This window comes from Malus sylvestris, chromosome 6 (genome assembly GCF_916048215.2).
Source record: "Malus sylvestris chromosome 6, drMalSylv7.2, whole genome shotgun sequence".
NCBI lineage: Eukaryota > Viridiplantae > Streptophyta > Magnoliopsida > Rosales > Rosaceae > Malus > Malus sylvestris.
Window position 1 is genome coordinate 20,423,938 of NC_062265.1, and position 26,685 is coordinate 20,450,622.

General features: G+C 37.0%; 3 protein-coding genes across 7 annotated transcripts; 2 read left to right on the forward strand and 1 right to left on the reverse strand.

The window, feature by feature from the left end:
* Positions 1 to 413: 413 nt before the first annotated feature.
* LOC126624936 (short-chain dehydrogenase TIC 32, chloroplastic-like) lies at positions 414 to 2,892 on the forward strand. Its single transcript, XM_050293984.1, has 9 exons — positions 414 to 507; positions 592 to 798; positions 884 to 1,115; positions 1,401 to 1,480; positions 1,597 to 1,750; positions 1,868 to 1,946; positions 2,055 to 2,139; positions 2,335 to 2,384; positions 2,549 to 2,892. Exons 2-9 carry the CDS (start codon positions 690 to 692, stop codon positions 2,711 to 2,713), a joined length of 954 nt encoding a protein of 317 aa, XP_050149941.1. The 5' UTR covers positions 414 to 507; positions 592 to 689; the 3' UTR covers positions 2,714 to 2,892.
* Positions 2,893 to 3,518: 626 nt separating this feature from the next.
* LOC126624933 (mitogen-activated protein kinase kinase kinase YODA-like) lies at positions 3,519 to 10,494 on the reverse strand. Of its 5 annotated transcripts, none has more exons than XR_007624266.1 (13): positions 10,317 to 10,494; positions 8,853 to 9,666; positions 7,976 to 8,707; positions 7,571 to 7,658; positions 7,357 to 7,419; positions 7,047 to 7,207; positions 6,846 to 6,930; positions 6,530 to 6,589; positions 6,341 to 6,448; positions 5,990 to 6,217; positions 5,329 to 5,420; positions 3,920 to 4,956; positions 3,519 to 3,827 (listed from the first exon to the last, which is right to left on the reverse strand). XR_007624266.1 is itself a non-coding variant. In XM_050293979.1 (13 exons), exons 3-13 carry the CDS (start codon positions 9,413 to 9,415, stop codon positions 4,470 to 4,472), a joined length of 2,667 nt encoding a protein of 888 aa, XP_050149936.1. In that variant the 5' UTR covers positions 9,416 to 9,430; positions 9,526 to 9,666; positions 10,317 to 10,494; the 3' UTR covers positions 3,841 to 4,469. The 5 variants fall into 5 exon arrangements, 4 of the variants coding, with proteins under 4 accessions (XP_050149936.1, XP_050149937.1, XP_050149938.1 ...); XM_050293979.1 differs by lacking the exon at positions 3,519 to 3,827 and having other exon boundaries at positions 3,841 to 4,956; positions 8,853 to 9,430; positions 9,526 to 9,666; XM_050293980.1 differs by lacking the exon at positions 3,519 to 3,827 and having other exon boundaries at positions 3,841 to 4,956; positions 8,853 to 9,430.
* Positions 10,495 to 21,667: 11,173 nt separating this feature from the next.
* LOC126625510 (uncharacterized) lies at positions 21,668 to 22,457 on the forward strand. The gene is made up of 2 exons (XM_050294584.1): positions 21,668 to 22,018; positions 22,179 to 22,457. The coding sequence occupies exons 1-2, from the start codon at positions 21,668 to 21,670 to the stop codon at positions 22,455 to 22,457; spliced, it is 630 nt and encodes a 209-aa protein (XP_050150541.1).
* The last annotated feature ends 4,228 nt before the right edge of the window (positions 22,458 to 26,685 follow it).

A 26,685-nucleotide genomic window follows, 5' to 3' on the forward strand; every position in this document is an offset into this window, starting at 1 on the left:
TACAATGTTGTTGAGAGAAACTTACACGTGTCATTTATAGTTGACAAACACTAAGATAACTATATATCTGTATCATAAAAGTCTTTCTTCTCAAAAAAAAAAAATGTTAAAACTTGAAATATAAAATTTGTTTAATACCCAAGAGGTGCAAGTGGTATTGGGTGAGTGAGATCGTATCACGTGTTCTTCGGAATCTCTATCACCACTATGAAATAGATGCACACATTTTTCTTATGTTTTGTGTGCAACATATTTATTTTTAGTGTCGATTAGTATGTAAGAACGTTTTTATCATTTTACCGTCGTGTAATGCATGCATATGATTAACTTAGATTACTATCAAATCATGAATGACAATGATGATATCCTTTGTGTTATTTTTAAATAACAAGCACCATGCAAACCACTATTGCAACAGTTTAGCGGCTTCGCTGTACGTGAATTTTTATATCTATATGCATGCTACACTTGCTAATATAAACATTTAAACTATTCAGATTGAATCTGGTAAGTCGTATCTATTAATTGCTGTTGGCATATCCTTAATTAGTAGCATTGGCTGTCACTCTAATGTCCTTGACAATATTTCAGGAGTACGTACCATAACTTCAGTCTTCTGGTGGTGTTGTTAGCCCCGTCGTTTCTCTGTATTGCAAATTTGTAATTTCCTATCATCGTCTGTGACATCAATGGGTGGGATCTTTAGCAAGAAAGGACCATCTGGGTTCTCATCCTGGTCGACAGCCGAGGAAGTTACCGAAGGGATTGATGGAACTGGTCTAACTGCCATTGTTACAGGTCCATCCTCTAACTTGAACTTCATATACGATTGTTTGTGATAAATGACATATGCATAGCGAGCTTCATTTGGTTTATATTTCAGGAGGCTCAAGTGGTATTGGGGCGGAGACATCACGTGTTCTTGCACTGCGTGGTGTCCATGTAGTTATGGCAGTAAGGAACACGGAAGCTGGGGAACACGTTAAACAAGCGATCCTTACAGAAGTACCCGACGCAAAAATTGATGTTAGGGAGTTGGATCTCAGCTCATTGGAATCTGTGAGAAAATTTGGAGCAGATTATTGTTCCTCCGGCCTTCCACTGAACATCCTTGTGTAAGAAAAGTAACTGTTTTAGTATATTTTTTAGCCATACTAGATTGAATTCGACAGTTTATATTGGGTTCAATATCTTATTTGCAAACAAACCGATTTAAATTATACAGCGCGTAGTTCTGAGTTCTGATACCGTATTGCACAACGATTCAATTCGAACCAGAAAAACCTAAAATGTTGAAGTATGAATCAATCAGTTTACAGACATAATTTACTAACATTTGTGTATTTCATACATACTAATATGACAAATTATAAGTAATTCACTCTCTTCTTTGATGTAAGTAACAATGCAGGGTTAGGGGCAGCTCCATTCAAGCTTTCCAAAGACGGCATAGAAATGCAATTTGCAACTAACCATCTAGGTTTGCCTAACAAATTTTTTTTATATATACTTTACACTGTACACCGACGGATCGATTTGGTAATATTTGCTTCTATTTTACCAATTCATTTGTTATTTGAACCATCCAATCTGCAGGTCATTTTCTTCTCACTGAACTTCTGTTGGAGACCATGAAAAGAACGTCGCGAGAAAGCAAAGTAGAGGGGAGAATTGTTAATGTATCATCATCACTTCATCCAGATGGGTACCGCGAAGGGATTCGTTTTGATAAAATTAATGATGAAGCAGGGTAAATCTTCTTTCGGCTGTCCTGGTTTAATACTTTAGCATCCGTTTTTAACATTTCGAAGCGCGTGTTTCGGAGAATTATGTCAACTATCTAACCCTTTTGGTTGCTAATTTACAGATACAACAGATATTATGCCTATGCTCAATCCAAGCTTGCTAACTTGTTACATACTAATGAACTTACAAGGCGTCTCAAGGTATTGAACATTTTAAGTCATCCAATGCAAATATTTAACCTGTTACTATAAGAATTGATCTGCAGTAATTCTTGGTCGACTTGGTAATTAACTTATTTTTTTTAACAGAAAGAAGGGGTAAAGATAACTGCGAATTCTCTTCATCCCGGTATGATTTTTACCAATATCGGGCGCCATGATCTCTTGTTAAGCTGTAAGCTTCGTCTTCTCTACTTTACTAGTGTCATTATTTTAGTAACAATGTTTCCCTTGGTTAAGACTATGTTCAATCTCAAATTCGAGGTTATGTGTTCGATTTTCACCTCCTTAGAATCGTTGGTATCACGAATTTAACCATAGTATGTCTGGTTTTCCACTGAATAACTGAAATTTTAACTGCCTGAAACAGGTTTTTTCGGTGTGAGTGGACTCTTCAACAAAACTAAAACTGTTCCTCAGGTACTCCTTGAACTTCCACAATATATGCAGCCAAATAATTACTTTTGTCCAAAATGCGATGATGATCAAATAGTCCTGTTACATTTTCCGGTACACAGAAGCTTGTACCGTTAACATTTATAGCCGACGTGGTTGAATAATTTCATCGAACATTGTCCGTGTAGGGTGCGGCAACCTCATGCTATCTGGCACTTAACCCACAAGTTAAGGGCGTATCCGGCGAATACTTTGTGGACTCTAACATTGGCAAACAGAGTTCTCAGGCAAAAGATGCAGATTTGGCTAAAAAACTGTGGGATTTTAGCTTGAGTTTGACCAATGCCAAGTAGCAGAGTGTTGATCTTGCTGGTTTCTGTCATGGTAGCTCTTTTCTGCACTTTCTATTATCAAATCAATTGTCAAATTTCAGAACTTCAAAATTGTAATCTGTTTGTACTTTCTGATCATGGGATCAGATCTTTGTGATTCTTCACTTTATGCATTGAGATTTTATGTTTTTCTTCTAAAATACTGATTTTGATTTGCATATATTTATAAAAAGCAAGGTTCTAAAAGATGCTAGGCGCTAGTCGGGCGGTGGACTGTGGCCTAACGCCTAGGCCGCTAGGCGGGGCCTTGGTGGATTTAAGTAAATCTGTTATATTTTGTGTAAATAAATGTCTGTTTATACTTAAAATATATATAATTACAAAATAAAATGATATATATATTATGAAGTATTGAAACATAATGAAAATATGGGAAATAAGCATATAATGTGTGTTCATTTTAGTATTCAACAAGTCTCTTACAATTTATTAAAATAATAATAATAATGCAAAATGAAAGTTATTTATTTTCTTTTGAAGTGAGTCGCAACCTAGGCGGGTATAGGCGGCATGGACAGGTGCCTAAGCGGTCTAGGAGGGCGTCTCAGCAGGTCTAGGCTCCCTTTTGAAATTTTGAAACGTTTAAACATTAATTGAGGCAGTGGCCAACCGTCTAACGCCTATGCAAGATCTAAACGGCGCTAGGCAGGGATTTTTAGAATACTGATAAAAAGTAATGATTTCCGTATATCCTTTGTTAGTCTTGTTGCTTGATGCTCTTTGATTTATTGAATCCTCAGGTAGAAATAAAAAGGGACGTTCAAGGGAACCAAAAAGGGTTTGCAAAAATCACTTGTCGTTTCTATTCGTGCCGCTCTATTGATCGATACCTAAAAAGGTTCTTATAATTTACATTGTCCAATTAGTCTTGCGTGCAGTAAACTGTGAACGTTCTCTGACCAATCTTAAAACCTGTTTTCACATGAGAGATGTGCTTTTCCCATAAGCGATTTTGGACCTCCCAAAATCTCTTCCATAACAGGTTATCATTAAGCTAAACCATTAACTATCCGAGCATAAGTAATACCACTGAACGTCTCGTTCTTCATCTATAAATTAGGTCATCAGAAGATATCTAGAGAAAGATATTCAAGAGGAACTAGATTTCTTCTATTTGATGCAACTTCAAGTACATTTAGATACAACAGTATAACCCGAACCGCCGACCTTAAGAGTCGGACTGAGCTCCGTGAACTGATACGGGATTGAACAGACTTGCCCGGAAAGCTTTCAAATCTCAACTACCATCTTCACAAAATCAACTCGAATTCAAATCCCCACCCTCTGTACAATAATTTGTGCCATCTCAGCCGCCCTTTCTTCTCCCGGTAACTTAAAAGAGAAGGTCAGGTTCAAATGCTAAAGTGTGCACTTCTTTACAGCAGCAGAAACGTTCGCTTTACACGGAATTATCAAATGCTGGATCTCGAAAGGCCATCGCAATAGAGCTTTAGAACCCTCTTCTGCTGAGTACTGCTTACCACTGGAACATGACTCAGAGCATTGAGACCATTTATATCATGTTACTCTTCTGGCAATCAGGGTATCAGAAGATCCAAACTCATTTGCATATTTGTCCACGTTGTCGATTCCTAGAAGCCCTGTTCTAGCCAGGGATCATGCACCTATCATATACCACTGCTATGATCGAGCACTAGTCCAAGGATGTTTAGCTTAATATGAACCACCTACCATGTACCACTGCAATGATCGAGCACTACAGTCCATGGATGTTCAACTTAATATGATCCCTTAAGAGCTGCTGAGACACACGATCAGCCAAAACAGACTGCACGTCAAATAGCTCCCTGGGGTCCCCAGAAACTGAATGCCCGACCTGGTTTCCAAGTACACCATTATCAGATAAAAATATATCCCGGAAAGCATAAGAGCCTTGTGGAAATCCTTGAGATAGGTCTGGCTTTGGCTCATGGTATGGCATGTTGCCATTTGTATGGAAACCACAGTTTTGAGATCTCTGGGTCATCCCTATGCCTGCAAGTGAGTAGGTTGTTGGCTGCTTCAAGTGTTGAAAAGGGATTGAACTGCTGGTGAGAGGCGTAGATGAACCGGATGTGGTACGAGGGCTAGATATGGGAGAGGGGGACATCCTTCCGCTGACATGTTGTGGTGATCTAGAATGTAGAAGCGGACTTCCAATAGGAGAAATTGGGCATGATACATTTTTCGGTGAATAAGCATCACTGGGATCCAAAAAGGAAACGGAGAAGTTAAGAATATAATGAAACAATGAGTAACTAGTAGTCAAATCAGTCCTTATTGACCCAGGTGGCATTGATATTACTGATAGGTTTTCTCACATTTACTTCAATATTATACGGTTATAAAGGTATTGTCATTGCCCCTTCCGAAATGAACTGTTCAATCATATGCAAAGGATTCTTTAATGAAAAAGTACAAGCGTGCGTATTAAGCTTAATAATGTTGGTTGCATGTATGAGTTGGAAGCAAAAACAAGGTACAGACCAGGTTTTGATAACGTAATAGTTTGGTCACTAATTAAAACCACCCACGTACACGTGATAAAGATATTATTGAGAAGACAGGAGAGAGACCTTGACGCAGAAACAGTTGTTGAGCCTCTGGACTGATGCATGCCCATCCCTTCTGATTCTAAGTTCAAATGATTTTTCCCATGTCCAAATGCCTAAAAGAATACAAGAAAAGGAAATGCATCAACTTTACAACTGATAAAGCAGACAAACATGAAATTTTGTATGTTCTGCACCAAATATGCCAGCATTAATCAACTGAAAATAATTAGTCTCCAAATAGCATATAGCTCTTTGTCCACATGACTACTTACAAGTATACACAGCACCATAATATCTGTTTCCCACAGCACATCCAACATACGGACAAAAAATGTAATGTAATGTAAATTTAGATTTTGGGGTACTGTAAAACCTTATAATGTTGGGTGTCAGCAGAGCATGGTTTTCATCTTATACAAGGTAATAAACATGGAAAAACAATATGAAAGGACGGGAAACAAAATGTTCTCATGATATAAAAGTTCTAATGTCATATATCATGAGGTCATCTAAAAGTTCTAATGTCATATATCATGAGGTCATCTAACTGCACTCTGAAGTTGATAAGCAACGAAAAGTTAATATTTGGTTGCCATCAAAGACAACAAATTTGAAGTCTGAAAGTAACCGATATACTTTTTTAATATCTTCAGTGAGATTTTTTATTTTGGCATGCTTCTACCTGAGATCTCATTGCAGCTTGTCCTTTAGAATGCTCTGCACTAGAAATGGTTCTTTCCGGTGGAGCAACATTCCTAACAAAAGGATGCTCCAAAAGCTGAGCAGCTGTGGGACGATGCAGTGGGTTACGTTGCAAACAAAGCCTAATAAAGTTCTTCCCATCCTCTGACAGATGATCAGGAATTTCAGGAAGTTCCTTGCTGTTTCCAATCTTAAACATGGCAGCAACCTTTGAAGCACACAAAACAAGGAGGATAAGGTCATTGAGGAATATCTGCCATGCAGTCAATGAGAAATGTATAACGTCCGAGTATTGCATAATACCCAAGTCTCTGAATTCAATCTTACTAACCCCTTCATATTGGCTCCAAGGTGGTTTTGTTGTGGCCATCTCAAGAACAGTGCAGCCAAGGCTCCATATATCAACCGCAAGATTACAACCGTTTGAATTCTTGATAACCTGAAGCACTCAAGCAGGTAATGTTACCATAAAGCCATATGAAAAAAGTGATGCAAGCGCAGAAAAAGGAACTGTGCTAACCTCAGGCGCCATCCAATATGGGCTTCCATTGAACGATAATGGACAAGACTGCCCAGTTATCTACAAATCATTTCAGATGAGATCAATCACAACACTCAGATTCATGGTTTATAGGAAAAAATAAATGTTACACAACTTGGATGAGTTTATCAATTGTCCCATTTCACAGTGTTTCTTTTGGCTTGTTTCACTCTCATAACACACTGGTTTATAGGACCTTGTTTCATTGCTAACAAGAAGGTTTCATGCTAACCAGACTATCAAAAGAAATGATTGAATGATTATAGAGATAGAAACTGCAAATGAACCATCTTACATGCTTTGCCATCCCAAAATCTGCTAATTTCACCCGACCATTTGGATCTACTAATATATTTGCTCCTTTGATATCCCTGAACAAACTAAGTTTCTCATTAGGTCAAACAACATTCTTAAACAATCAAAACTAACATGGCCTTTAAGGGTGGGTGATAGATGATCTTCAAAGTAAATCGAGTTTTAATAATAAGTGACTCACCGGTGGACAGTGTTTTTGGTATGTAAGTATGCAAGCCCTGACAAGATTTGTTGGGTATAACTACGAGTGGCTACTTCACCAAACTGACCATACTCTTGAAGCAGTTTATAGATGGACCCACCAGACACATACTCCAAGTATATGTAAAGCTTGTCATCTACCTGTTCAATTATACACATGACCACATACCAACAATAGAAATAACCAAATTATTTTAAAATGTTTACTGGCAAATGTGTGAACAGCCAATGTTGACTCACCTAAGCACCAAAAGCTATCTAGAGATTACAAAATAATACAAGGAACTCACCGTCTCAGATCCATAATACTGCACTATATTTGGATGTCGCAAGCGACTTAGCAAAGCAATTTCCTGGAAACACAACTTGTGAGTATAAACTATCCTCAACCTTAAAAGGAAAATATGTAAAACTTATCAGTAAAATATTTACTAAGAAATATTTAATTCTTTACAATGGCAAAGCTTTGAACAGATCTACTGAGTCAGTATGAAAAAGACTTACTTGGCCCAGCTGCTGTGCACTTTCCTTTGATTTTGCATCATCTGCAAATAGAGTTACCTCCTTCATTGCACACATCTCACCGCTTTCACTGAAGCCCGAAAACTGAATCAAACTAGACATTCAAAATAACAAAGAATGTGTGCAGTGTGCGGTACTTAATAAGGGTGGACAACCACAAATCATTATTTTTAAATTCAGATTTCACAAACATTGTCTGATTACAAGCACAGGAAAACTGTAATTTTGGAAAGCTTAGACTTAAAAATCTGTCACATGTGGCTTAGCTTACAGTTCTTAGTTAAGAATAGGAAATTTGTGTCAATACAATACATGCTAAGAATTGGATATTACTGTAAAATGCTCAATCAATTAACAGAGCTGATTTGAAGGCATTCGGCTACAAACCTGTTAAAACCAAGATATACATGCCCAAATGTGCCCCTTCCAAGCAGGCGCCCCTTCTTCCAGTGTGAGCCAGGGCTTGTTGGATGTTCTACCCTATTAGGGCTACGTGGAACTGTGGGAGTTGTTGTAGCTGAATATGAAGGAGAAAAAAGACAGGTCTTAGTTATTGTTATTGGAGGAAGGGGCAACCGATGGCTTTTCTGCTTCGCATCATCAGGCCGGCTTGTAGGTGACTCTGCGGCTGGCCCTCCGGATCGAGGATGCAGAGGGGTAGCAGCACCACTTTGTATTCTGGAGTTGGGACCAGGACTAGTCATTCTAGGACTGGGTATTGGAGAACATTCAGGACTACACCTACTGTGCTGCCAAAACAACTGTCCTGACATATCCCCTCCAACTGAATTATGCCCAGAATTTTGGCCTGAACCTGGACTAGAGCAGTGGGTAGAAGCTATATCTGGATAAGTCTTTGCTGCCCAGAAACTAGAGTTCCTAACTTGCTCAACACTGAACACTCTAATTGGACTCCTAGAAGGACTCGACATTGAGCTGTCTGGAGCACTAGACAAAGTACCATGGAAAGGGATTTGTATATTCTGCATATGTGTGCTTGAAGGTTTCCATTTTGGTGATGTAGACAGAATCTGATTATTGCACAAAAGATGACCCGGCTTCAACGTTTCTTTGGAGTTCTTTTGGTACACAATAGGGAATGGATCCTTTTGTATTACACTACATAAAGATAGAAGTAAAATTTTCAGGGGTGAATGAGCATGCACACAGAAGAAACATTTACAGGTGAATATGATATATCATGTATCTAGCATCATAACCGTAAATAAGGACTTCATTTCCAATGACTTAGATGAGAACTTACCAGGAAGGACTGTTTATATTTGTTCTGTTTCCATTTTCATAGTCGGATCCCATGGGACTTAGAAGGCGTGAGTCAGACGGATCATCACTATCAATAGAACTATCACTGGATATGGAAGCAGTAGCTAAATCTCCTTCAGCATAGGTACGATCTTCCCTGCTTGAGACACATCCGGGTGATGGAAGAGGCAAATAGAACAATTGGTTGGACTCTCTGTCAGATTCTGGTTTTGATGCCACACTGATGCCAGAGTTAGTACACCCAATGTTAGAAAGTTGCACTCTAGGAAGGGGCAGTGGCTGGGCATGAGGCTTTTCTGCAAAGCTCTGACAGCGTGATACTTGTGAGGAGGGTGCTGGTGACAGCACCCTAGATAGAGAACCCATTTCTGAAACGGTGTCAATGCATCTTCTTCGAGAACCTCCTGATCTACCATTGCACTTTTCTTCGGACGAACTCTTAAGTTTACGGTGTATGGTTGCTATGGTATCGATGAAACTCTCCCGATTAGCTTTCTTCTTCTTCACTTCTTTGGATGAAGACTTCCTCCACCAAGAAGGCATGCTTATATAGTGAAACTACAGTCAAAAAGAGCAGATCCCGAGATAAATTACTCTCCTTGGTTAAAGATAAGCTATCGCATTTAGACGTTTTTAATGACCAGGTACGCAACTCATATATTCATAACAATGAGAAGTAATCCAGTGGCTGTATCCATAAAACCTCTGTATGACAAAACTCAAACAGTCAGCGATAACTCATTTAGGCAGGAGTCCCAGAGGAGCGATTCAATGCAAATTATGCCAACAAGAACCTGTATAGATATTCCAAGCATTTTGTCATTAGCTCTTGCCAAGAACAAATACAATAGACAATTAATTACATAAATGTACGTCGCATAACAACGTAAATTTGAATTATCAGTAGGTGGGGAACCCATTACTCATGTGTTGACAAGCATGCATAAACAACCATAATTCTGATTCACGAACCACTGTCGAGGTCACACATTCCGATTATAAATGTTGGCTTTTTATGTGGAAAGGAACAAACCTCACCAAAACTTTCGAAAGCCAACTGCTTTTTTATTTGCAAAGATTATTTACTAAATAGAGAAATTCACAGCTCAGATCTACGAAATTCGGTAACCCATTTCGACAAATTCAATTGCATAAAGTAAATATCTTCAAATCCAAAAGAAATCAGAAATTGAATAAAATTTCACTCCCACCACCAAACAACATTAACTTCTTACAATTACGAAATTACTACTATTTAAACAAAGAAAATACAAAAAATTAAGCTAATCAAACACAATGGCGGAGAAAACACAAGCTCAAAATCCGTGACGGAGCCGTAATTTCCCAGCGGAAATGCAAAATATTTTCAAATAATTCAATTCTCTGAAGCTCGAGAGAAATTCAAGCCACTAAACTGACTAAAGCAGAAACCCTAATTACTTACAGCGCGGCAGTGTACGTAGAGCCAGAAACGACGTCGCTTGGAGGAAAGCTGGAAACTCAGTGTCTGTCTGTCCCTCTCCGGCACGGCGGAGCGAGGAAGGTGAAAAGATGCCGAGCACGGAAGAAATGTTTTGGAGTGAGCGGTAAAGTGTGCCTCTGGTGAGTGTTGAGAAATATAATAATTAAAGTGAGTAATTTATTAAATTTAATCGTTAATTAAATCCAGAAAAAAGGTAGCGACCATCGCGGTGTATTATGATTTCGTGTTATCGTTAAGGATCACCGTTGGTTTTGGTAGCGATGACCACGGTCGTTGTGGTTTGTGGTTAGTAACGATTTGAGATGAAGGGTGTATGGAGTTTGGGGTGTGGTGAGAGTAGTAGACTTTTTATGTTTATTATAGTTTTTTAACGGCATCTTACTTTATTTTATATTTTTGGAACAGCTTAATACTCCATCCTCATTTCATTTGTGATTTCACAAGAGGATTTGCTAACCACCCGTTGGGGTGGGACATACCCTGCTAACTTGAGGAAGTGGAACTTTAGGCCGATTCGATTTCAATCGGTTCAGTTTTTTGTCAAAATTGAAAACTGACGTAAAGTTGTAGTTCGGGTGGGTTCAATTTCGTTCAGTTTTTTTTATTTAGTTTTTTGGTTTCGGTTTTTTTGGTTCGGTTTCAGTTTGGTTGCTGTTATTTTACTGAATATTGTTTTTCTTCTAATTTTAAAATGGGAAATTTTATTTGAACCCATCTAACATCTTTTTAAACCCAAATTAAATTTTAAATGTGAAATTTCTTTATTACCCTATTGTATAAAATTAACAAGAAAATTAAAAGATTTATTAGTAAACCCACCCCAATAATCAAGCCCTAACTATCACGTAAGTTTTCTTCTATGTTCTGTTCTGACAAAAACCCTAAGACTCTCCCACAGAGAAAAAGCAAACCTTTTTTTTACAGGTGAACGTTAATCTTAAAGTTTTGGATCCTTCAACTAAGTATGAATAGATTTATGCAAGAATTGAATTATTGTTTTATATGTCATATATAACGTTATGACTTTGCTGCCTCTGCAAGTTTCCCTATTCTTTTGTTCTTTTTGGCCTCTGGTCAGCTTTGCTTCATTCACAAGACAACCGATTGTCCTCTCTCTGGTGTTCAGTATTATTTTGTAGGCAAATGAAGTGGCCTTCTCATTCGTATGTGTGCGTGTACGTCTTTTAATTTCCTCTACTTCCTTCAATTTATCCAATAAGACATGATTCATCTAGCAATGTAAGTCTTTATATCACCAAAACATAAAAACTCAAATTCATATGCAACATACATCGTCACGTAAGGTAACCTGAGCTTTATTGAGAACAACGTTGTAGAGGTTGATGAAGACTCCATCAAAAGCAACTGTTGGAAGGAGAGAATGTGTAGAAAATGCATTGATTTTGGCTTTTTATTTTTTAAATGGGTGTAAGATAAATTACAAATTGAATTGAGTTTGTAAGGGTAGCTTAGGTAGTAAATATGAGTCTAAAAGATATTGACAGTTTCATTAAAATTAATATGAGTGTAAAGAGTGAGCTCTGTGTAAAAAGAGGTTATATAGATTCAAATAAAATTTCCCTTCTAAAATGGATCTGTCAGCTATTTTTCTTAGAAGTTCTTACATAATTCATTTGGTAGAACAACAGCAACAACCTCGTATTGTCCTATTTCGTATTTCCCTTGTTTTGGCTTTGGAGCTACAACTTGAGGCATAGACCAAAACAAAAAAAATTATATAAAAAAATTACGAAGATACAAATCAATTATTTTTTACCTTCAAAGCGAAAGCTACAAGCTCACAACAAACCAACAAAAAATAATGAGAGCTAATAACAAGGGACGTTTTGATATAAGTGTCTGAGTTTTCAACTCTATAGATTAAATGACACACCCCGACCGAGATCAAGGCATGTTGGCCGTCACGTGAGGGTGACGTAACCATGTGCATAGTGCGGAAGCAATAAGGATAAGAAGTATATGAATGATTAAAAAACGAAACTACTAGAGTGCACTAGAAAATAGGAAGTATTAGGAGTAAGATACAAAAGCAAATACTCCTAATTAGAGTATAACAAGTCTAGGTGCAGTCTAGTAGGACAAATATTAGTTATACAGTACCATAAGATGTCCTACAATTATTTTATTATGTCAGAACCGCCGAAGTCCTCAAGGCCACCAACAGCAAGCTTACCTAAAACCTGGAGGGGCGCAAAACAGAAAACGTGAGTGAGCAAAAACAAATGTTTTACAAAACCATTTCATTTGTCAACATTTCTAACCCTTCGCTATAAAACATGTATAATTTTTTCCAGAATTAGAATATAAGCATAAACATAAATATATATGTAAATATATCAATTCAACTCATGCTTCACATAATCATATTCATATGTATGCCATGCCAAGATGTAACAGAGTAAGTAAATTCAGGTGAGAATAACTTCATAGAAATATAACACATTAGCCGCAACTCTTGTGGTAGTCTGTACAGCTGAATTCATAGCTCAAAAGTCAATCTAGCTGGAGTCACTACAATGACCTATATGGCACTATACTGCACAAGAGTCGGAACCAAATGAAAATGTTTGTACGACAATACTGGGTGTAATATAATTATGCTCAATACTACTCTCACATAATAGCTGGGCGATAAATCGCCAGTCACCTACGAGTCGGAACCATAGTAAAGGTCTGTATGACAAGACTATGCACCTAAATTAGATCCAATATGAGCATATGGTGCGAGAGGTGACATTATAAACAGGCATGTGCCATATCTCTAGCTAAATCACAATCACCTTAGGTGCAGTTTTATGAGCTCAACATTATTCAATCACATATCACATCATCGATAATTCACATAACCAAACATAACTCATTTGAGCTTACCTGAGTGTCTACAGCACCACAATTATATATAATGCATCATATACCAATTCATATACGAAATATAAATTCATATGCATGGCATTCAAGGCATAATCTCATTTAAACATATTTTCTGGGAAAATATCAAGTATATAAATATATACTAAAAACCAAAAGCCTACTCACTGGTAGCTCCCGAGTTGCCCTTGAACACGCTCGTCCTCGGGATAAGTCTCACTTATATGCGAATTAACTATAAAAACATTATTTAAAGCACATAGACAAAACTAACTAATAAGTTCTCATACGCTCAAATGGGGTGTTTGAATATACCAATGTGATCTACACAACTCCACGAATATCTCCATATTTTTAGAAATTTTTTTCGACCACCCACGCGTCGGCCAAGGCACGGCCCGACGCGCCGCCCACACGCAGGCCCGTGCCTGGCACACCAACGGTAACAGTGACGCCGTTAGGAATATTCCGTTAAATAGTAACGGAATCCATTAAAGTTAACTAACGCCGTTGGAATATTCCGTCAAAGTTGACGGAATATTCCGTCATCCTTAACCTCGAACCTCCAGGGACGGTCGCCAACACCGGAAACTGAGCAAAACTTGAAACCTTGATATCTCACTCGAAATTCAACCAAATTTCAAGAATTTTATGTCAAAATGAAGCTTAGAACAATTAGAACAAACCCATACCAGTTTTAGGACCTAAATCCCACGAGATTCGCCGGAGAACTCCTCGATATTCCGGCCAAACCTGCAACTCGCCGTTCTCGCTATTCCGACGTCCAAATTCTTCCAACAAACCACTCCTAGCCTCGTGAGGACCTCCTTTAGCTACCTATAAGCTTGAAATCCCAAAAAACATAAGATTTTACGTTTGCATGAATAGTACCTCAAATCGGAGATTATGGTTTCTCGGGTTTTTTCACGGTTTCAAGTCCTAAAAATGACATATATGAACTCAGGAGCTTGTAGGGAACAAGAATATCACCTTAAAAACATCGATCCATGCGTGAAGTGTGAGTTTGGTGCTCGTCCGTACGTAAGGGAAGGAGAGAGAAGGAGTCCGAGGGTAAGAGAGTACGGGAGAGAAGAGAGAGAGGGATAATGTGTGTGTGTGTGTGGTCCACGTGGGTCACCAATCCAAAACCACAAAAATTAACATCTAAGTCCCCAAAGTATGTCACACACACACTACAATTTCAACGTCCAAAGATAAGACCGTCATTTTACATCTTCGATAGTAGTAATTCAGGATGGGCTGTGACACTAAACATTTGCTGGTTTTAGAGATTTAATTAAACATTTTTCCTACAAATTTGGAGTCTCATCTATCATAAATATCCTTTATTTGTACCAAAATTACATATCTTACCACTGCCTAAATTCTTCACGTCAGGAAAAAAATGTAGAGATATTGAAACAAATTCCCACAATCTAGCTCCTTTGATTCCCTCTAAAGATAATTAGACCCAAAAAATGATTATATACAATTTATTAAGGAATAAAATACCTTGCCGTTTGATTTTTTTTTCCCTTTCAATGAAGAAATAAAATACCATTTAAGATATTTTTAGTAATCCATATAAAATTTTTTTGTCGTAATTCATATAAAATTTTTTTGTAGTAATTCATATAAGAAAATAATATCAAGAATAATACAAACGTACCAATAAAAAATATGTATGTGTGAAAACAAACCTACTAAAACCGAAAATAAACGTACTAGTAAACAACGTTGAAGAACAAAAGTAAATGGACCAATCAACGATATGTATAATATTAATCGTACCCATATGATACTAAATGGTACAATCCATAATGTATACAAAAACAATCGTAACAAAATCATGAAAAAAAACCTATCAATCAACAAGAACAAAACTAAATGTACCAAAAGCTAAAACAAAGCGTACCAGAAGCTAAAACTAAACGTACCAATCAACGATATGTACACCCAAAAATTAAAACTAAACGTACCAATCAATACAAAACGAATATATGTTAACCAACAATAAGTGTACCATTATCACTAATCAACAATATGTACAAATTCAAATGTATACAAAATAATTATCTAACAAAAAGTATACTAAATAATAAACAAACAAAAAAATCTAAGCGTCCATCATTTCAATTATTTTTTCAATTTTAGGATACAAAAAATGTTTTGAACAAAAAAAAAAATTAAAAGAGATAATTGGTTAAATATATTGAGCGAAAAAAAACAAAATTGTCTCCTAAAAAAGAGTCCACAACTCCTAAAATACATGAATTACAAAAATAGCAGGATAAAAAAAAAATCTCTCAACTAATCAAAGGGACAAATTTAGAAATCAATATGTAAAATTTTAATTTAAAAAAAAATACAATTATTTTTTTAATTTAAAAAATAAGAAATATTAATGTGGCCTAATGTACCAAAGCGTCTTGATCAAAATTCTAAAAGGCATGGATGTTTAATAAAAGAAATTCAAATTTTGGGCGTTTAAATCTAATTAACTCTAATAACAAAAACGAAAAAACATTGATTATAAAACTCCATGCAAATAATTCTTAACTAGTGCAAAGAAGAAGAAAAAATTATTAAAAAATAAAAAAATAAAAAACTAGATACAATAAATTTAAGAAGAAATTAAGTTTTCATCCCTCTTTCTTCTATTCCATTCCCTTGATTAAAAAACCTTATTTCTTTGCAAATTTTGATCAAGGTCCTTAGGTTTTAATGAGTGTCATTATTTCAATAACAAAATATTTACATATTAGCATAATATAATTAAATTTCTAAACTATATTCATTTAATGTTAGAAAAGTTACATTTGGTATATTTATATTTATGGCTATGGTTTGTATTATATATTTCTATTTTTAGTTTCTATCCAATTTTAATTTTCAACCCTTTTTTAAATTTATACTAAAATTCTTTTTAGTTTTAATTTGTACCCATATGACACACCCCGATCCTAGAATCAAGGCGTGCTGGCCGTCACGTGAGTGTGACGTAACCAAAAGTGCGACGCGGAAGTAATAGATAAGAGAAATACGAAGAAATAAAAACCAAATACTAACAATACTAACCAAGCAACGTGCTAGAGTAAGTTTAAGTGTGAAACACACATATTCAGAGCATAAGTACAAGGTGCAGTCAAGTAGGAGCATAACTAAATTACAACACCCGAAGGTGAGTCCTACATTTATGTAGTCTATCAGTACGCCGTGGAAATCCTCGTGGGCCACCAACGCTGCTAACTAGAACCTGGAGGGGCGCAAGACAAAATTGAGTGGGTCAGTAAAACAAAGCTTTTTGAAAACATTTCAATTAATAACATTTCTAACCCCTCGCTATAAAACCTGTATACTTTCCCAGAAAATAACATAATATACATAAAAATCTTCATATATCTCAAATCACAATTCTTTATCAAAAATCAGAAAGCATGTCATGCAATAAATGTCAATAACAGAATAAGGATGCATCAATATAACAGGTGAAATAATGAATCAACCGGAGACCTTGCAGTTGGTCCTGTACGGTTAATTCTAAAGCTCAATATCCAATCCAATCGGAGTCACCGCAGTGACCTGTACGGCGCTACTCTGCACATAAATCGGAACTACCTGAAGTAGTCTGTACGATAAGAAAAGTGTAAGAATACACTTTAGTGCTTCTCTCATCAACAGCTGTATAATAATCTAAAATCACCTCCAGTCGGAACCACTCTATGGTCTGTACGACATGTTGGAACCCTCTCATGGTCTGTATGACATGCACCTACTTGGATCTAAGGTGAGTGTACGGTGCAGGGTGAATAATATAAGCACTAACACCAGGGGTGCTGGTTTGAACTTTCAATACAATTCACATCACAATAAATTACATGATTAACATAAAACTCACCTGATACTCACATGTGCGTCCACAGCACCATTTAACACACACACATATATATATATGCATCGAATACTAATTCATATAATTCATAATATGCATGCATGACATTTTAAAAGCATACTTTCATTTAAATTCAATTTCTGGGAAATTCAGTAGTATATAGGTAATAACAGAAAATAACTGCCCACTCACTGGTAAGTCGAAGGGTCGTAACCCTTGTGACGTCCTTGAATGTGCTCGTCCTCGGGATAAGTATCACCTATATGCGAAACAACTATAAAAACGTTAATTAAAGCACATAATCGACAATTCGAAATAACTTCTCATACGATGCTCAGTTTGGGTATATGAATATACCACAGTGACCTACTCGACGTCACGGACGTCGAGGTATTTTTAGAAAAAAATTTCGAGACTGCAAGCGCCCCCACGCGCCGGGAGGGGCATAGACCCACGCACCCCCACGCGTATCACCTTTTTCCTCCAGTCGCCGGACTGGTTTTGCCGGTCGCCGGAAAACTGGAGATTTTTCAATCTCCTTATTCTCTGTCATTCCTCCACCATTTCTTACGTATAATATATCAAAATGAGGATCTTGACGAGATGAACACATCCATACATGCCTCGACCCCCAACTCGCTGGGGATTCACCGAAAAAAGCCTCGAAAGTTCCGGCCGAATTTGAAAAGTTCCATTCTCAGTCCTCCGACGTCCAAATTCTACCAACGACGTACCCCGAAGCTCGTGAGGACCTCCTTAAGCTCACTGTGAGCTTAAAATTCCCTGAAACACAATGTTTTACGTGTGCATGAACAATGCCCAATTTCGGAGTTATGGTTTCACGATGATATCGAAGGTCTTAAGTTCTAAAATTAGTATATTTGAACTTAGGGACTCAAAAGGAGTTCGATTCTTACCTTAGAACCTTCGATCTGTGAAGATTTGTGGGCTTTGTTCTTTGTCCGTACGGTTTCGAGAGGGAGAGAGTGAGAGAACTGAGAAGGAGGAGAGAGAGAGGGCTCGGGGAAAAGAGAGAGGAGGTGTCCCGTGTGTGTGTGGTCCATACAAAACAAATCCAATTCCAAAATCCTTTAATCCCTAACCACACAAAATGCATACAAAATAAATCCACTTAATTTATTTTCCAAGGAATTAGGAGAGTATGCATTATTCCAAATAATATGTCACACGTACCTTAGTTTTCATCTCTCTTTCTTCTATTCCATTGATTAAAGCCTTATTTCTTTGCAAAATTTTGATCAAGCTCCTTAGGTTTTAATGAGTGTCATTATTTCAATAATAAAATATTTACATATTAGCATAATTAAATTAAATTTCTAAAATATATTCATTAGAAAAAGTTACATTTGGTATATTTATATTTATGGCTATTATTTGTATTGTATATTTCTATTTTTAGTTTGTACCCAATTTTAATTTGCGGCCTTTTTAATATGCACTAAATTTCTTTTTAGTTTTAATTTGTACCCATGTATTAATTTTTTTTTTGTGCTCATATTTTTTTTAAAATTGATTTCTAGTCTAGTTTTTTTTAATCTTTTATTTGTACCCATAATTTATTCATAAATTACCCATTAATGTACCACTTTGTTACGTTAAAATGTGACGACTAGTCCCTAATGTTTCATATAATTTTCTTCCCGAGTGTGTAAAATGACCATTATGCCCTTATTGGCAAAGTGGAATCCGATGTGGACATTGTTGTTCGGCGTTTAATTTATTTTTTGTATTATCGTAATTAAGTTGTACTTGTTATTACGAAAGTGTGAGCGCAAGTTAGATTCGAAATGGATTTGTAATGAAGAATTTATGCTTATTTAAAGTTTGTTAAAGTCGGTAAAATTGTACACTTGTGTGCGAATTAATCAGTGTTAGTGAACTGTGTTTTGGATAGGGTGAACTGTGTTTTAAATTGTGTAAATTGAACCATTTCCCACTTTAAAAACCAGTCCCTCACTTACCACACCAACCAGTCACCTTTCTCCCCTATTTTCTATCACCCAATCTGAAACCCTCTCTCTCTTGTGCAATTAGAATCTCTCTCTCTCTCTCTCTCTCTTTCTCTCTTTTTTCTTCTTTTTCTTCTTCTTCTTCTTCTTCTTCTTCTCTTTAACTGTATATCTCTTTCTCTATGCGATAACAAACTCCATCATTAAACCTCACAGATCGACGTTCAAACCACCATCATCGTACTTTTCTCGTCCCCACGAGTCTATCCGTACGAGTTGATTCGAAAACAAACGAGATTTGAGTTCCCAACTTTGAGCTCCAACTCGGATCATGGTTCTTCAACGTCTTTCCGTTTGTGTTACAAGGTTTTGGAAGGTTTAGAAGTAACTACACAACTCCCCAAGGTCCCTAACCTAAGTTTGAAGTCAAGCCAACGTGTAGACATGCAGTTTTGGGACATTAGAATTAGGGATGAGACTTTCGAGCCATTTTTAGTCCATTTTCGTCCACTTCTTTGGACTTTCTAAAGGTACAAACTTGTTATTTTCTTCCCAAGCTTCATTTCCATATAAAGTACATCGAAAATGGTTGAGAAATGAGAAAGTTATGAAGTTATAAAGTTTTTACAAAAATCCGGCCAACTTTTCCAGATTCTGGCAAACCAGGCAACGGCGATGGCAGACGACGGCAACGGCAACTAGAGAACTGAGGAAGAAAGAGAATATTCCATTAAAGTTGACGAAATAATCTCACACCGTTACTGACTTCGTTAAGGTATTCCGTTAGAGTTAACAGAATATTTCGTCAACTGACAAATATTCCCTAGGGTTTCTGCCAATGCATGTAGGCAAGAGGCCGCGCGTGTGGCCGGTTGCTGGTGTTGCGTCCAGGCGCGTTGCCATGCATATAGCCGATTGCTGGTGGCTCATGGGGGCTTGTGAGGGAAAATGCTGCTTCGTGGCGGTGTGTGGTCGATGTGTACGGGTTCATGACGTTGCGTAGAATGCTTTTGTATATTTAAACTCTCTATTTGAGCAAACTATGGGGGATTTTCCTAGCCTTTTCGTGTATGTTTTAATTAATTAATTATTATAGTTATTTAACATATAGTAGAGAATTATCCGATGACGTACGAGGTCAAGTAAGGCTAGGAGGCTACGATGCGACTACGTATCAGTGAGTGGGCATTTGCTTATATATATATATAGTTTATGGTTTCCATAAATAGTTTTGGATTTAATATTATGCCTATCATGCCATACTTTATTTCATTTTAAAAGTGCTATTATATTTTTGAGATTTATAAATTGTCATGGCATGTTCATATACATTTTACTTGCTCATCATGCATGCTTGCACCGGTACAGTACTCGCCTCGGGCTAGGGTCAGGTTTCACGTGTATGTTCACATCGCATTGCACGCTCACTTTGGATCCAATGTAGGTGCCAGTTCTGTCCAAGGTTGCAATAGGCAACTAGGACTCGTATATGATATGCCTAGCGCTAGTCTTCACGTGATTGTAGTAATAGAGCATATATTATGATTACGCCCAATCCCATTCATGTCAGAATTTCTCTGCATGAACTTGTGAGTTAGCATAGATTGATAAACACTTGATTTTCTTATGCCACGATTGAGATATTATGATTTGTTGTGTTTTTGGAATTATTGATGGATTACATTTGGTTTCATACTTATACGTAGTATGATTTTCTGGAAACTATACATGTTTTACAACAAAGGGTTAGTATGTTCAGAAAATAAATGTGTTTCATAAACCTTTGTTTTTGCCCACTCACACATTCTGTTTTTCGCCCCTCCAAGACTTAGTTAGCTTAATCCTCTGTGGCGTACTAGGGATCTTTAGCGATTCTAACATTTTCCCGAGTAAATGTAGGAGTTTATTTCCAATTACGTAATAAGTACTTAACTAGATTCGACTATTCTACTTATGTCGTACTGTCATCTATTCTCTAACTACTTATGCATTATAGATTCTTCCCACTATTGTGCACTCTCTTTATTAACTTAAATAAATTATAGCTTCGGTTTAAATTTATTTGTATTTCTTCCACCTCACTTTCCCTTTGGCTATGTCACTTTCGGGTGTCGGCCAGCATGCTTTGACTCCGGTCAGGGTGTGTCAATTTGGTATCAGAGCATAGGTTTGGCAGTCCTGCATTCTTCATATTTGTTATAAGTCCTAATAATTTTTTATCTCTTATGTCAGAATCATGCCACCTTATAGAGCACCACTTGTTCCACCTGAGACAAACTTTCTTGATTTTGGACAACTAGGTAAGGCTATCGCCACCGCCATTTAGACAAGAATTCGTCCTCCCCAAAAAAAGTACCTTAGAGACCGCATCTAATCTTCAAATAAATAATTTCTATGGCAACGAGGGACTTGAGGTAGCCGAGGCTTACTTTGAGCATGTTGAAAAGACTTTTCGCACTATGCAGCGACAGGGGAATTTTCTAGTGGAACGATAGGTCGAAACATCGACGTGGTTTTTTCATGGAGGAGCAAAGTCATGGTTGATTTACGAGTCATGCCCAATGTCTGCACAGGACACCGGGAGCTGGGATGTTTTCAAGTGCTTATTTGATGCCAGATTCACACCTCATGAATACAAGGATCGAAAAAGAGACGAGTTTACATTTTTGAAACAGGGTAAAATGTCAACAACAGAGTATCACCGGAAGTTCACTAATTTATCTCGTTATTGTCATACTATTGCTAAAAATCCCAGAGAAATGCTTCATCAGTTCAAGAAAGGGACTCGTAAACGACTTCGTTCTTTAGCGGGGTATACTCCATGCTCCACTTATCAAGAATTCTTTGAGATTTTGCTTCATGTTGAGGATTTTGAAAATGGCCCCTTGACAATGATGATGGAGAGAAAAATAGTAACATTAGAAGAATAACAACAAAGGGCAGTTATCATTTGATCCCCAAAAGATTCAATATTTCAAGAAAAGCAGTAACAGTTGCGGATTATCTATCGGGGGTTCAAATTCCAATACACCTTGAAGAGGCAACAAATTTACTGGCAATTCACATTTTCAGAATCAAAGAAACTCCAACAATTTCGGTGCTCAGTTTTATCACAAGTGCAATAATCGTCACTACAGTGACTGTAAGAGGGGAAATAAAAGATGTTACATATATGGCCAAAAGGGGCACATGTCTAATCAATGTCCTCATAATCTGAAAAATCAGCTTCCTACACTACCAACTGCAGTCACTCCACAACAGAAATTACTTATTATACCTAGTGCCTACCAGCAGACAGGTTATGATGGTGTTTTCCACTACCAGAGTGACATATCCCAGTATCCAAGATGAGCGTACCAGTACTGACTTGACGTTCCATATTACCAGGGCGGCTATCAGCAATACTAAGGAGGTTATACACCGTATCAGGGTGGTGGAGCATAATGGTATACTGGAGGACAATATTAGAATCCCGATATAGCTTCTAGTAGTGGCAGCTCGGGCAAGAAGACAACCAAACCAACTAGGGTCAAGGTAATCAAGGATGTGGCAATTAGAATCAAGCAAACAGAGGTCGTGAAGGTACACAGCAAGTGCAAGGTTGCGTCAACAACGTCAACAACATCACCATACAGGATGCTCAGAGTAGTCCCGACTTAATCATAGGTATGTTGAATGTTCTGGGCCACTTTGCTAGAATTTTAATTGACTCGAGTGCTACTCACTCAATTATTTCTCATATGTTCTAATCCAATAAATTTTTTATTGTAGCCATTTCATCTCATTACATTGTAATATAATGAGGGACTTTAAATCTAGGATTTATATGCCACATATATAGATACACACAATATGGGATTATAAATTTCATATATGTCAAACAATTAATCTCACATATACTAATATTAATATAATGAGGTAAACAAGGTCAAGGGACTTTGATAAAAAATTAAATATCATTAAGGTTTTGGTTAAAAAAATTTAGCAACTAGGGACCGAATCCAAAATTTATCTTTCATAAATAAAAACCAAATTTTACTCCAATTAGAGGCCTTTAAGGATAGAGGTAGAGGGATGGCGTGCTCAATTTTGCATGCAAATACAAAACCAAAGTTATAGAGAATTCCTTTTTGTCCAACCCCTATCTAAATTTTTACAAACCCATCAAAAAATTCATTTAGAAACTTCTACAAAGATACAAATCTAAGAGTATGGCCAGAAAGATTTGTTACAACTATGTGCGAGTGTGGATTCTTGGTTGTCCTGGAAGATTCTTATTGAGGAGAAACAGATCAGAAGAAGCAACAGAGGATCGTGTGATTTGCAAAGGATAAATTCCCAGTTTCTTCAACTTGAGTTGCATAGTTAACTTGTTGCACTGCCTTGTTAAGATTGTAGTCTTCAGCAATGTGTCCAAATGTACTGCACTTATGGGATTTTGGCTTCCCCTTGTTCCAACATTCACCATAATGTAGTTTACCACATATCTTGCAAGGCCGTTAATGACATTGTTCCCTTGCCATTGCTTAACAGGAGTTGTGGTCCTATTAGGCCATTGTTTTCCCTTACTCTTGAGCCCCTTTTGAAACTTAGAATCACCAACTTGATATGTACCTCTATTCATTTGTTTGGATGATAAATCAATACTAGCAAAAGCCCGTTCAACCTTTGACATTATTGCTTTCACTGTGCCTGTTCAAAATTTGTTCATAGCCCTTTAAAATAGCTACAACATCTTATGCCTCAATGGATCCATTTCCTTGGTCTTTTCAATCATAGAAGCTATACTATCATTGGATTTAGGCAAGCTTTGTTGACTTTTGTATATTCCTATAATCTTGGGATTATTAGTTTAGCATGATTTCATGTAAATTAGTTCTTTCCTTATTGATATGATTGTATCATCTTATAAATTCCTCCTTGAGAGATGAATAGAAAATTAATACACAATTCCAAAAGCATTTTCTTCTTGGCACCAGTGCCAGGTCGTAAAAATAGGAAAAAAACCTAGTTGTGCACAATAGCACTGTTGCGGTTCAACTGTGTTTGGTGCACCGATCCTTGATCAACGAGTGACTATTGTCGTTGCTGATTATTGATTAGCAAGTGATTGTTGCCGTTGCTACTCCTCTTTGAATTCAAAATGAACAGCAAACGATGTGTCTCATTGCTGCCTATATTTCTTTGAAATTAGTTTCAATCAGAAACCCAGAACCTAATCATCAGTTTGCCGTTGAGTTAACTACCCACCACTGCACCGATGCATACGCACTGACGCACATGTACCAGACTTGAACCACCGCCACTGACCCTCTATTGACATCGTCATTGTTATCACACGGTTGCCAGGAACAACCGCATGCATCCTACCAACCCAGATCGTCTTTAACCCCGACCTGACTGCATCCAACTGCTGCAACTTAACCAACCAGACCTATTGCCTTGCATTGTTGCAGTCTGACCCAAAGTTGCAATAGACCACGAACACATCGCACCATTCAAATTTCTGCAATCACCCATTACTGTATCTCGATCATGAGCCCTAGAATCACGCTCACACTAGACTTGTTGTGCACCACTAGAACCTAGCATATCCCATAATCGCCATCTTCACGCATTGATTCATTCTTGTATGTGTTCTCACATAAGAAGAAAGAAAAAAGAAAAATGAAGAAAAAAAAAAGGAAAAAATTAGAAAAAAAGGGAAAAAATAAAGAAAAGAAAAAGAACAGAAAAAAGAAAGAGAAAAAGAAAATATTTGATTTTTTTTTTTTGGCCCATGTAGGCTCACTTGTATAGGCTTGATTTGATTACAAATTTAGGGTCCATCATTCTTTCCGTTCCGCTCAGCTCACTTAGCACAATGACATCAAGGGCTTGTGTCCATCATAATCAATCTAACCGAACAAGACAAGAGAGTATGAACAATTGTAAGGCTTTCCAAGTTTCTAGATTACGAATAAGACATAGAACTGATTATGATGTTACTGAACATATGACTTATGATTCTAGACTGGTACAAGCCTGAAAATCGTCCAACAAAACTTTCGTGAAGGTTGCCAACAATAATGCTGCCCCTATTATTGGGGAAGGCACTCTCAATTTCTGATACCCTTAATCTTGATATCGTACTTGTTGTTCCTTCCCTTGATTATAGTTTGTCTTTTGTTACTCAAATAATTGTCGCCCTACATTGTCTTGTGATTTTTTGGCCTTCTTTTTGTGTTTTTAAGGACATTCAAACTTGCAAGATGATTGGCTATGATGTTAGAAAGAAGATGCTCTACTACTTGGAGTTGACATTGAACAGTATCCAAATGTTGACGCAAGCATTTGTCATGGAATGATCTCAAAAGAAGAGGAATAAAGTTTTGGAGGTTTGCTTGTGGCATCATTGCCTTGGAAATGCTTCTTTCAAGTATTTACAGAGGTTGTGGCATCATCGCCTTGGTGTTTGTGAACTATCTAAAAGTCATCGTACTTCGTTTTTGTCAAGTTTGAATAAAAGTTCAATTCCATTTATGATCATCCATTTTGATGTTTGGGGACCTTGTAAAACTACTACATTTGGTGGTGCTCATTGGTTTGTTACTTTTATTGATGATTGCATACGTATGACTTGGGTTTTTTTAATGAAGTCCAAAAGTGAAGTTCCTTATTTGTTTTAACGGTTCCACAAAATGGTACAAGTACAGTTTAAGTCAGAAATGTAGGTCCTCAAGAGTGATAACGGCAGCTAGTTTGTGAATGCTGAACTTTGTGCCTTCCTTGATTATCATGGTATTGTTCATCAAACCACATGTCCATCTACTTCACAATAAAATAGGGTTGTAGAACGAAGGAACCATCAGCTTCTGGAGGTTGTTTGTGTTGTCTTGCTTGAGGAACGTCTTCCCTTATCTTATTGGAGATAAGTTCTTACCTCAGTTGTGTATCTCATTAATCGTGTTCCATCTTGATCAATTGATTTTTAGACACAACTTCAAGCTCTATCCTTAAATGTTGAAGCTTATGTAGTCCCTAATCTTTATTTATGTTATTTTTTTGGCTGTGGAACATTCATTCATCTCCATAAACAACAGAGAAATAAGCTTGAACCTCGGGCCACATAGTGTGTGTTTGTAGGATATGCTTCAAATAAAAAATGATATCAATGTTATCACCCTTCATCGAAAAAGTTGTTTGTCACTATGAATGTTGCATTTCATGAGATTGTTATGTACTTTGCCAATCCTAGGTTTTCCCTTTAGGGGGAAATCAGACAGATGTTCAAACTCTTGATTATACTATTTTGGATATAGATATTATGAATGATTTGGATTTAAGTGGTGATGTTTTAGAAACCAATAGTGATCATTCACAAGAAAATATTGTTGTGAATGACTTGGAATTAAGTGGTAATAACTTGGAGACAAGTGGTGATCATTCACATGAAAACAATGTTGAAAACCTTAAAAGGGATGAGCCGATACAAGAAACCTCACTGCCTTCCTCAACACTAGACAACTCAGTTCCACCAACCATCTCACAGTCAGTCTCCCTACCCTTAAGCCCCAATAACCATTAGCAATCGTCTTCG